This window comes from Harmonia axyridis, chromosome 5, assembly GCF_914767665.1.
Source record: "Harmonia axyridis chromosome 5, icHarAxyr1.1, whole genome shotgun sequence".
NCBI lineage: Eukaryota > Metazoa > Arthropoda > Insecta > Coleoptera > Coccinellidae > Harmonia > Harmonia axyridis.
In genome coordinates this window covers 3,549,979-3,563,633 of record NC_059505.1, presented here as the reverse complement: position 1 = coordinate 3,563,633, position 13,655 = coordinate 3,549,979, and the positions used below count along the sequence as shown (strand labels likewise).

The 13,655-nt window shown below is 36.2% G+C and overlaps 1 protein-coding gene across 1 annotated transcript in view; it reads right to left on the bottom strand.

Annotated features, from left to right (window-relative positions):
• The window catches only part of LOC123680162 (BMP-binding endothelial regulator protein-like), an 89,577-nt gene that overhangs the window by 18,493 nt on the left and 57,429 nt on the right, over positions 1-13,655 (bottom strand). Inside the window, exon 3 of the mRNA XM_045617929.1 lies at positions 6,944-7,032. Coding sequence (XP_045473885.1) covers positions 6,944-7,032 — 89 coding nt within the window. The remainder of the gene's footprint in view (positions 1-6,943; positions 7,033-13,655) is intronic.

The window sequence follows — 13,655 nt, the reverse complement described above, 5'->3', positions numbered from 1 at the left end:
CGATACGTATTCCGCACAGAACCATTATTTTATAAAATTGCACTATTTGCAAGCGTTGTTCAAGCATAAGTCTATTCATAATGAATTGCCAAACCAAACTTAGAATAAATCACTTGACAGCTGTTAAATCGGTCGCCATCTTAAACAGTAATGCCAAATTAAAGTTATATACCTCGAAAAAAAACACACTTCACTTAAAGGATTTTACCCATTAAAGAACTTGAAACACCCGTTATATCCAAAGTCATTCGAAGGAAGCCAGAATATTTGGATTATACAAGGGGTGTCCAAGTTTCCAGAAATTCCTTTGGGGCCAGTAAATTTATTGTCCACATCGAAGGGACATCTGGTCAAGCGATTTTATGGACTAGTTCGAATGACTTCGGATAGACTATTCTATTTTATACACCTTTACTAACTGTTACCTACCAAAGTAATCACAACTCAAACTATATAGTCGCTGGTCCTTCCTACCAGTGTAGGAGACATGCACAGAAAAATGTTTAGCTTTTTAAAAGGTTTGGCTCCAAAACGAAACTTCCAAACTGAACTACTACCTACTCATCCGTTGAAGAGTTTTCTACAAGCTAAAAAAAGAATGTGGAGGATTCGCTTTGTTTTTACGAGATTATTCTTCAATGGACATCTGAATCTGGCCGGAAACTCCAATCTCACAAACCAGGAAGCGAAAACAATTGAATATCGCAACACGTTTCGTAGCCGTTTTATCTTAGCGGAATTGACTGACGAGATTATCGCTAATTAATAAACAATTATACGCAATAGGGCTGTTTATTTTATGAATTTCATTTACATGTGTAAATCGTGTGTCAATAATTAGTATTATCGGTTAATTTTCCACGCGGTCCAAATTGGATATTGGGAAATAGTTTTGGGTTCGATAAAATGATTCGATAACGTTTTTAAAATCGTGCGTTTTGTACAAACGATTGATTTTGGAACATAATTGAAGGTTTATTGAATTATTTAATAACTATCATTACCTTCTCTATCCATTATCAAGAAAAAGATCCTTTTTCTAAATAAATTCAATCTTGAATACCATAAAAATTTGAGTAAATCCGACTAGATTCAAATTTAGTCTAATGGATTTTTTAATGGCAATGAAACAAATAAAAATAATGACAATAAGAAATTCTTCGTGTTTGTCTGCAGCTTATCTTCATGCCACATAAAAATGCGAGAATTTTGCTGCACACAAACACGAAGAATTACACAGAATAAATTATGTTAGTTTGCATAACCATTCAACCAAAATATGAGCTTCATCAATGAAAAAAAAATTTTCGATGAAATTGTTCATCATTTGAAAGAAATTCAAGAGCAAAATCAGAGAAAAAAACGACGTTTATGGTAGTCGAATAGCTTCAGTTCTTGAATCAGTGGGATTTTCGATTATGTAAACCTATTTGTCTTAAAAATCTCTATGATTTTGTTTGAGAAAGGTTCAAATTTTGATACGTGTAAACGATAAGTTTGGTCTTTTCTTAAATTTGTAGCTACCATAGAGTAACAAACATAGATAGAGGGAGTACACGCAATTTTTACATGTCCTCAACATGGTTAGATTACGTTGTCGGATTGTGATATATTTTCAAATCCACACTTTTACTATTTCGTTATGAATGAATATTATATTGAATGAAATATATTTAGTTGAGTGATTCCCGATTGAATATGCAAATTTGAATATTTGGATTCCGATATTTTTCTTAATTGTCGAACTTATAGTATGCAGAATATTTTTTATTTCCTGTATCCACCTGCTGAAATCCAAGGTTTGACAACTACTGCTCTCCTAGTGTCATCCGTTCAAGTCGTTTGGCGCGCTTGAAGTTTGTTTTCTGAATTTCTGATATATTTAGGTATTCATCTAAATATATTTTGAATTGATATGAAACGTTGATTCACTATGGGACAGAAGAAGTGCATTCTTCGTGGAAAAACTTGCGAATTGAGTAAAATATCGAATAACTGATATGTTTTCTTTTCCGCGCGCTTCTTGTCAAATTTGATAATTCATGTTGGGGACAAAATTTACTTACAGAAACTGACATATGCTCCCTCTATCTATGTTTTTTACATTAAGGTTTTTCCGAAAAATGTGCATAGCATATTCTTAAACTGTCATATCCGAAATAACATCTTGAAAAGAAAGGAATAGGCGAATAGTAATAAATATAACCATTAACTTCAGACGTCGTCAGTCACTCACTATCTATCCTATATATTAAGGATCCATGTGGAGTATTGACCTAATACCAATTATTCAATTACTCTTTAATTTACTTAGTGGTAAGCACGATATTGACTCGGACAGTAATGATTTATACCTACAGGGTGATTACAGTTAATGGACTGATTTATAAACCAACTAAATTGATCCTAAGAAATTATTAGATACTGAGTTGGTAAATGTATTATTTTAATTAACTAATAGGAAATATTGAGTGGGACCATTGAAAATATAATGCACCTCGTAATATACTAACTGACAAAGAAACTGCAACAGTCAGAAGGAGCTGGTTAAATTTTAATTTTTTTTTTCTGTCAAACATAGATAGTGTAGCAAAGAGTAAATCATTGAATTTGGAGAAAAAAGTCGTGAAGATTTTTTCATGTGAACAATTTTTGTTACCTCAATATTGTAGTCTGTTTTTGCAAGTTTTTCAAATTTTAGTTGTTGTTAAAATGCGGAATTTATCGCCAGTTAAGTGAATTTGAAAGAGGTCGAATTATTGGTCAAGGGGAGGCGGGGTTGTCATTTCGATAAATCGCTAACCGTACGAACATAAATCCAACTACTATTATGAGATGTTGTCAAGCGTGGTTTGTTAATGCCCAAAATCGAAAAAAAGTAGGCACCGGACGTCGAAGGGGTACAAAGGATGTTCAAGATCGACGTCTAAGACTTATGGCCATTAGAGACCGATTTGCGACAACTCGATTTTTGGCTGATGAGTGGTTAGGAGAATAAGGCCATTCTGTAACTGTACGAACACTTTACCGCCGGATAAGGTCTTTTGGACTGCAGCATTATCGACCCTATCATATGTTACCTCTGACGGTTGAGCATCGCCTGCAACGATAACAGTGATGCAGAGAACGTCAACATTGGAATTTGGAATGACATCAGTCTTTTCTGATGAATCTCGATTCTCCTTGGATGCACATGATGGCCGAAGAAGGGTTAGTCGACGTCGAGAAGAAAGACGTGAACGTCAGTTTTATGTTGAGCGTCATGTACACCGGAAAGTGGGCGCTTTAGGATATGCTATTGCACATGCAAGAAGGTAACCTCTAGTCTTTATTCGAAATAACATGACAGCGCTGCGGTACCTTCAAGAAATAGTGGAGCCATATGTTCTCCCTTGCCTTAACCAGCTCGAGAATCCAATATTTCAGCAAGATAATGCCCGATCTCATGTTGCCAGAGTTAGTTAAAACTTTTTCGAAGCAACCCATGTGAATTTTCTGCCATGGCCGCCCAGATCCCCTAATCTTTCATCCATAGAGCATGTTAAGACATCATGGGTAGAAGGCTTGGAAATTTACCCCAGCCCCCAGGGATTTTGGCGGCTCTGAGAAATGAAGTACAGGTAGCTTGGGATAGTATCTCTCAAGAAGAAATAGATTCCATCTTATTGCATCAATGTCGAGACGTGTTGGACAGTTTATAGATTAATGCGGTGAACAAATACATTATTAACAAATTTATTAAAAAAAATTGTACACCTTTCGTTTTTCTCCAAATTTCAATCATTCACTCCTTGCTATACTATTTATGTTTCACAAAAAAAAAAAAATAGAATTCAAACCACACCTTCTGGGTGTAGCAGTTTCTTTATCAGTTAGTATATGTATTATTCATTTGATCAAGTATAGTTCTGGCCTCTTTGAAGCTGTGTTTTTTTTTTCAGTTTAATAATTTTAGTAATTGGGACAGTTTCAGTTGAAACTATCGTTAGTATGGCAACTGTTTGTATCTTTGCTCGTATAAATAAATAATTTGATTCAACTATTTGATTTTCGTCAGGTGCTGAATCTCACCTTGCCCAAATGATCATAAATCAAAGTTGCGAATTCGAAAGTTAAGAAGTGGTTTTATTGTAAAACATCCTCTCGAACTCGAACAGATAAATTACGTTTGCTATCACTCAGTCCTCGCAGTTCTGCCTTACATTAAATTAAAACCTGGAGATTCTCTCTCCTCGCCCTGATGCTGGACCATTAGAAGCAGAATGAAAAGCACCACCACTAACGCTCAACCACAAACAGCTGGAAATTCCACCGGACTCCATTTGATCGTTTTTTGCTCGCCGTAAAACCAGTTGCAGAATTCGTAAATAATATTAATAACACTTATAAAGTTGACCGGTGTAGAATTACATTGTTGATACATGAGAAATTTGAACAATGTCGAGGAATGACTTCGATTGTCGAGAAGAATGCCACGAATTCGAGGCGTATAGCTTGTTTCAGCATTTTTTTTAAGACAGGAAAACGGTCGTAGATATTTTATAACGATGTGGCCAGGAGTTTCTAGATGTACAAGATGTAGAATCTTGTTTTTTCATTAATATTTACGTATTTTGATCGTGAATATGAGATTAGTTCATCGATAATTCAGACCCTTTATCTATTAGCATAAAAGCCTAAAATGGCCAGACCTTCGTCCTTTTATAAAAGAAAAACATTTTTCCCTACACAGATAAAAACGACCGGCCACTATAGAGTCTGGGTTGTTATTCTTTTGGCAGGTAACGAGTAATACGCTCTATTAGTGTGACGTCACACACCGTCATTTTTGGTTTTCCTGTTAGTATTCGGAATCCAAACAAATAAATTGTCATTCAAATTAGTAAGGTGTCAATGAAGAAATTGGCTTATTTTCATGAATAAGAGTATTTGAGGAACGATTTCAGTATTAATTGATAGACAGAAGGAACGAGTTTAATACCAGTAAGTTTGAATCCTGTATCATTCCCCAGATTTTGTAAAAAGCCGTGTTTATTAGTTGAACTTCAAGTTCGAACTTACTGGCATTAATCTCGTGCCTTCTGTCTATCAATTAATAGTAAAATCATTCCTCAAATAATTTTATTTATTAAAATAAACCAATTTCTTCAACGACAACGTACTAATTCGAATGACAATTTGTTTGTTTGGCTTCCGAACACTGACAGGAGAACTAAAATGGCGGTGTGTGACGTCATCACTAATAGAGCGTATAGGGGTGTATAAAATGGTACCTTAAATTCGTTAAAATATAAAGCTCATATTCTTAATTTTCCTTCGGGATAACTTAAGAAAACTAGTCATCCATTGTTGGACACTTATGACAGTTGCTACCCCCTGCCAAACTCCCCTAACTATAAACTAATTACAAAAGAAAACAAATTATTACACCAATGAATTCTACAAAAAAGGGTCTTAATGTTATTGCTTTATGTATTTGTATGTTTATACAATTGACGTACAACTTCGCTTCCGCCGTTTTTATCCGAAATTCGAGGCTTTATTTTAAAAATACTGGTCATTCATTTATCATTCGAAGATTTTCCATCGCTGGCCATTACTTTCTCCCATATTTCGGGCAGCGTACGAATCCCGCGTTGAAAAACTGGTCATCTTTTAAAGCTATCCAAGAATCGATCCAATTTTTTACTTCTTCATAAGACCGGAAGTGAGGGTCAGCCAGGCCGTGTGCTGTTGATCGAAACAAGTGATTGTCTGAGGGAACATGGTCTGGAGAATACGGCAGGTGGGGTAGGACTTCCCAATTCAACATTTCCAAGTATGTCTTGACCACTTTCGCAACATGGGGTCAATCACTGTCATGCTGTAAAATCACTTCATCATGTCTCTCGTTGTATCACGGCCGTTTGTCTTTCAATGCTCGGCATTAATTGCGTTTGGTAACAATCGCCTGTGATTGATTCAGTCGGTTTTAACAACTCAATACACAACGCCGAGTTGGTTCCACCAAATACTGAGCATGACCTTGGAACCGTGAATATACAATTTGAACGTCGACATGAAAGCATGGCCATGATTTTCTACGCTTGGGATTATCCCATTTTTCGTCTCCAGTCACAAAGCGATGCAGCAATCCCTTTTGTCTTTGCGTTGCAAGCAGCTGTTCACAAGCAATCAAACGCCGTTCAACATCTCTCGGCTTCAACTCGTATGACACCCAATTTCCTTATTTCTGAATCATTATCATGACTTTCAGGCTTTTTGAGAAATGCCTCCAATTCTGCATCTTCGAAAACCTTCTCTCTTCCACTGCCATGCTAGTCTTCAACGTCAAAATCACCGTTCTTGAAGCGTTGAAACCTTTCTCGGCACGTTCTCTCACTGATAGCGGCCTCACCATAGGTATTTGCGAGCATTCGAAGAGCTTCAGCCGCAAATTTCTCCATATTAAAGCAGAAAATTTAAACCTCCCGCAAATGACGAGAATTTGGCTTGGAAGCTGACATGTTTAATCGACAATAACTTATGATGAAGACACAAATCGACTAATATTTCGATGGCGTTATGTTTACGAATATCTATAAGCTTATTGTATGACATCTACGATCTATTTATTTCGACTACCACTTACCGCTACAGCCATCTATTGCAAAACGGCGAAAGCAAAGTTGTACACCTAATAGGACCAATAATAAAAAAGTTATGAGAACTTTTCATTTCACGCCATTTTCCAATTTTCTCTTATAGCTCGAAAACAGTTGAATTTATGCGGTTGCGGTTTTCACCAAATTTATCCTCTTAACAATCGAGCCGGAAAATGTGCCATTCAATATTTTCCAGCTCCAAGGAACTCTGAGATTTTCTCACTATAAGACAACTCATTTGGAACACCCCATATACAGTTATTCAAGAAACCCCCTGTTTATCTGTGAAAGAATATTACCTGGCATATACAGGAAAAACAACGGGATTTATCAATGTGGTCCACCGCCACTGGTTCTCCTTCATCCTGGCATGGCTGACGGTCTCCAACTATAAAAAAATATATATTTTAGTTGAAATATTCTCATTAACAGTATTCAAAAAGTTTTTTTACAACATTTTCAACTGAAAAGTGGCTTTTAACAAAGAAATTTTTTGATCTCAACGTAAAAAAATGGATTAATGACCTCTCTGAAACCTCTAGTTTTGGAAAATGACAACAGCATCGTCAAAACGGCTACAAACACGAGTAAATAGTTCGTTGACAACACTGTGGTAGGTTCAGCATCAAGTAAGTATTTGTACTGGTCGTTTAATTCTACAAACATGATAGCCAGAAGTTTTTCTATAACTTGAATGTTATCAACGATAGGAATACATTCTCAAACGCAACCTCTCGACACCAGCTGTTGTCATGATAGAGCTATTGAAGGCTGTCTTGAATTTTTATTGTCCTTTGTAAGCAATGAAATAGGAAATATTTCATACATTATTGAATAGATAATAACTCTTCTGAATGAAAACATGTTTATACATGGGTGAATGACGAAACAATTTGTGGGTTTAGTTAGGAATTTATTATAGAATCAAAAGTCATTCTGCACTCTAAATATTTATGTTCACAAGGCGAACTTCAAACTGAGGTGGAAGGACGCACTAAAATGAAGTTTATATTTTACGTAGAGGAATCAATTGATGTTTATTTCATTGTAAAGAGGAAGGTATGCTATTGAAGATGATAAATGATAACAGTCAAATAGCCGCCATGGCTACGGTTGCATAACCATATACTTTTCATGAAAACAACCATAGAAAACAACCATCGAACCTTCTCATGCAGCTAAAAAACAACACGTTACAACCAATGCCTTCAGATTGATCATGATGATGCGAGAGGCCTAGGAGAATGTACTAGTTTTCATTTTTTTGTTAAGGATAAATTCTAAAAATCTAAGTAAAATGAAACAAAAATGTGGAAGAATCATTGAAATATCTCTAGAAATGAAAAAGTAATGGGACTTTGAAGTTGCGCTTGGAAGAATAATTTCATAGTCTAGTGTGTGACGTCACGCCACTTACACGAGGCGACTGGTATTCGCCGAGTGCTTACGAATTCATTGGTGTACAATCACTTGTGCCGTTCGTGTCGTGTTTTGTTCGTTACACGATGGCTGAAATAAAAAAAATCCTACAAATATTGTATTGTGCCTATGTGTGCAAGCACGACAATTAAAAACCCCAATAAATTGTTTTTTCATGTACCAAATGACATGAATCAAAGGAAGAAGTGGTGCAAATTAATGAGGCGTGACTTAATTGGACCTAAAACTACTTCATATGTGTGTGAAGTTTAACTCCTTTTATTTCAGCACTGACATAAGATGGATTTGAAGAAAAAAACTCCATCACTGCGAATATATCTATTTTAGGCAAATTGTCACTTTGTCCTTTCACGAAGCCTTCTTCCATTATGGTGACATAAAAACAAAACTCGAGTTAAAACTACACTGTACAACTACAAACGGCGCGAGAGCCTTGGCGCGGCTAAATATTTAAACGTAATTTATGGTGTAGCGATTACAGGCAAGTGGCGTGACGTCACAGACGAGTCGGAGACCAAAGACGTTCCGCGCTAAAATACGTAAATTTAAATAATCTATTTCTCAGTCATTTATTGATGGATTTCTAAAATTTCTTCACTGATTTATCAGTTTTGCTCTATATTTTAATTCTATTGTGTCAAATATAGTATTATCAACATCACTAAACTAGTCCATTGGGATGAGGAAACCAAACAAGTCGAGAGATTTTGCGGAATAAACGAAGAGCTGACAAGCAAGCGTTGATCTCTTGGTTCAAGAGCAAGTTGTCACTTAGCAAATGGTCGTAAATCTGTTCATAGATACATTATCATACTCCGTGTGGACGAGTGCCCATTCACTTAATCATTTTCAGGCCTGACAACAAAGCCGAGTGTGCCTTTAATAGGAATATTTATGAGGGGTACCTGTGCCACATACAAGCGAATAATTAAATATTTTAATTGGCATTTAGGTTCGTATTGTGAAAAATATTTAGTGATAATTGCAAATAGGCATTATCAGCTGATTTATTATTCCTTATAAATCTCTGGTAATTGACAGTGGTATCACATACTGTACGCCCTTTTCCTTTTGCATACGTGTTGCTACTGATAAATATTTATCTATTCATAATCAATTTAGTGGTCGATATGCTAGTTAGCAAACAGTGTGACGGTGCCACCTTGGCAGATGTATTGCTCTGGAATATTTATGTTTTAATTAAGCGTTGAGGAGGAGACATCTTGGTATCAGATGGCGGTCAAATCTTCATCTTGGATGAAATGAATAGATCGTTGAATAGATTCCGTCAATCATTTTGATTCTTCTTTGAATTCAATATACTCTCGTCCCACTTGAAACTTCCCTTTGTCTTTGGTTATATAACTTATTTCAGAACTACGCTTCGGATTCAAAAAAAAATTTTGCACTTAGATGTGAAATGAAAATTTCATGAAGATATATATCAAGCTCTGTGGTCCCCAACGGTGCAATATCAGGTCAATTGAAAAGTCCCCGGTCTGATGCACAGATGGCGGTGCTAGTATTGAATCCAATGATTTTTAATCAGTACCAACCTTCAAACGATACTTGTCAAAATTTGACACCAGTCCGACCAGTAGTTTGTGAGATATTGCGTTGTGAGTGTAGCTACTTTTGTTATTTGAAAAAAGAAGAAAAAAAAATTTCGTGTGCAGATAAACTATTGCTTTTTGGAGGGAAAAAATACAGTTGAAGCAAAATCTTGGCTTGATGAGGAGAATCCGGGGTCTGCACCAAGAAAATCAACCATCACTGATTGGTATGCTAAGTTCGAACGTGGTGAAATGAGCACCGAAGACGACGAAAGCAATGGACGCCCAAACGAGGCTGTCACCGACGAAAAATCAAAAAAGTCCACAAAATAATTTTGAATGACCGTAAAGTGAAGTTGATCGGGATAGCAGACAATGTGAAGATACCATCTGAACGTGCACATCATATCATTCACGAATATTTGTACATGAGAAAGCTTTGTGCAAAATGGGTGCTGCATGAGCTCACAATCCATCAAAAGCAACATTGTGTTAATGATTCTGAGCAGTGTTTGAAGCCATTTAAGTGCAATAAACCTGAATTTTTCGTGGATATGTGACAATGTATGGAACATGGCTTCATCTCTTAACTCCGGAGTCCAATCGACAGTTAGCTAAGTGGGCTGCACACAATGAACCGAATCCAAATCGAGGAAAAACAAAACACTCAGCTGACAAGGTTGTTCATCAGTATTCTAGGATGCGCAAGGTATAATGTTCATTATTACCTCCAAAAGGGCCAGACCATCAACAGCGATTATTATATATCGTTATTGAATCGTTTAAGGGAAAAAAACATTAAAAAACAGCCCCATTTAAGGAAAAAAAATTCTGTTTCATCAAGACAATGTGTCGTGCCACGAATCAATGGAAACAATGGCAAAATTGCATGAATTGGGATTCGAATTGCTTCTGTATCCACCATATACGCCAGATCTGGCCCCCAGCGACTTTATCTGTTCTCAGACCTTAAAATAATGCTCGCTGGAAAAAAATTTAGCGCCAATGAAGAAGTAATCGCCGAAACTGAGGCCTATTTTGAAGCGAAAGAGAAATCGTACAAAAATGATCGAAAAGTTGGAAGATCGCTATAATCGCTGTATTGCCCTCGGAGGCAACTATGTTGTATAATAAAATCGAATTTCGCCAAAAAAAATTGTTTTATTGAGGTACACCGGGGACTTTTCAATTGGGCTCATTAAAAGATCACTCTTACATCCATTGAAATGGACTTTTTTATACGTTGGTGAAAACAACTCAAATTTTTTCACCAGTTTGAACATTGCCGGTCAAGAAGATGCTTCACGATAATCCAAAAGTGCTTTTGCGAACTGTGACTACAAAATTTTCACGCGCTACTTGTTATTTGAAACTGTATAAATGCTCAAGTTTAAGATTTCAACTGAAGTGGAAATTGTGTGAATTTTATCAAAAAGGCAAGTGTAAACATAGGAGTCAATTGGAATTAAATTTGTGATGTTCAGGGAAGACAAGCTATTCATATTTTCAATTGTATCACCGAAACAAAAGCTGAATTTTCGGCAATCTGTTAGATCCACTAGTATAAATTGTTACAAATACTCCTTTATGTCTAGTAAACTATAGGTATTAACCCTCATCAAATCACAAAAGAATAAAATGAAGAATAAAATTGTCTTCGAATGGGTTCGAAAAAAATTTGTAATGCTGGAACCCTACAAATTATTAAGATATTTGAAAATAATGATATACCTGGCCGCAGACGTCATTCAATTAACATAAATTATGATGCAACCTATTAAAAACGAATGAAAACGTAAGTATATCATCCTCGTAAAAAAAAATTGAGAACCCGATGAAATGAATTTGGTCCATTTCTCTGGGAACGTATGCGATATAGGCGATTGCTTTTATGAATGTGTTAAGTGGTGATAAAACGACCACATTTTTTCAAATCGGTAAGTGAGTAAGTGCCTTTAGATATAGATAAATATACCTTAGGGATATCTGGTTTTCTGGGAACTCGGTTAAAACAATTCTTGAAATGGTCTAATTTATAGGTGTCTCTGCCGACAGAAACCAGTGCCGTTCGTGAATTGTTTACCCCGGGAAATAACATAATTCAGAATGTGGGAACACAGATGAGCATTAAAATTTCATTATATGGTTTGAACATTGAGCGAAATATGAGTTTTAGAGCCAGTTCCACCATTTGCCTAAACATTGATTAAAATTTAAACATCGATTAATTTCTGATTTCTCTAGAGAAATCATAGAGTAATCAACGTTTAAATTTTTAATCAATGTTTAGGCAAATGGTGCAACTGGCCCTTGTAATGAAATACTATAAACTTCATAAAATGGTATTACAGTCAGTCAGTTAACTCTTATAGTTTTGTATTTACATGGTGGGCAAATAAGCGAGGTAAGCGGCTATATCTCAGGATCCACTCATCGTAAAGACTTGTGGTAAAAATTTTTACCACTAAAGTGTACAAGAAAACACACTGGAAATTGTTTTGAAGTTCATACCTCTACCGCTAGGGGGCGTAATAGCTACCGTCGTAAAAAAAATGAATTTTACTCGAAAATGTTTCATATGAAGTTGAAGAAAAAATATCATCACTGTAATCCTTGGAAAATTCTCTATCTTTTTGAATTATCACTTTCGATTTTACGACATCGAATAAGGGTAGGTGAAAGGGAGAAATCTGACTGATTGAAATGCCTGCAACTTCAGTGTGGCTCATCATTTTTGAGCAAATTAGATCTCGTCTGAAAGATAATATCTTGTTGATTGAGGAAAAAATATACGCATGATAAATTTGTTTTCGCTGCTTTCGATAGGGGGCGCTAAGTCAGAAGTTCATTGTTTTGTTAATTTCACTCCGAAATTTCAAATGTAATGATAGGATTTTCTCAACAGAAAAAGAAATTCCATCAAATTTGCTTGAAAAAATCTGAAGGTCGCAAAGCAATAGTTTCAGGCGTTCTGGAGTTATGGCCGAAAGAAGATATTCTTCAACTGATGCACTGCAAAAAACCAAATTGTGTCTTTAAATTCTGACAGAAACAGAAATCCCATCAAATTTGTATGAAAAAACCAAAAGGTCGCAAAGCGATAGCTTCAGGCGTTCTGGAGTTATGGCCGAAAGAAGACACAATTTAGTTTTTCAGTGCATCAGTGCATCATATTTTTTGGCCATAACTCCAGAAGCTATCGCTTTGCGACCTTCTGGTTTTTTCATACAAATTTGATGGGATTTCTGTTTCTGGTCAGAACTTAAAGACACAATTTGGTTTTTCGCAGTGCATCAGTTGAAGAATATCTTCTTTCGGCCATAACTCCAGAACGCCTGAAAATATCGCTTTGCGATCTTCAGGTTTCTTCATGCAAATTTGATGGAATTTCTGTTTATGTTGAGAAAATCATTGAAATTCATCAGAAGATAGACTATGGAATGTTGATACTAATAATAATTTCACTTGAGAAAGATTAAGATGAAACTGGCAACTTTTGAAGGGAATAGCCTTTTTAATTGAATTTTTCGCTGTCGTTTCTTTGGAAATGTGGCACTTTTGATGAAAAGCGACACCTACGGAAGAAAAGTAAACTACATACTTCCAATACAAAACCCCCAAGAATTATCTTGAATAAAAACTAAGAATTTTCAGACAACCCATTGACGTTCGACTCAACATCAATATCCAGACGAACCTAATTCGGACCTGGCACCTGGTAGAGGTCCATGGGAAAGCAGAATCCTTTGCGGGAATAATCATGTCATAATCTAAAACAAACACACGGGGGCAGGCAGGTACATTAGCCGAAAATGAAAACGTAACCCACCCGGTCGGTGCAGTAAATCATAGAGCAAATGGGCGGGTAACTGGGCAGACAACCATCGACTCTATATGGACCCATCTTGATGGTTTCCAATCGTTCCACGGCCCGAGACCACCCGGCATCCGTGAGGTCCACCGCCAAAAGCTGCATCGGAATCGTGCGGTCATCTTCAACCGCGTTATGACTTTATTG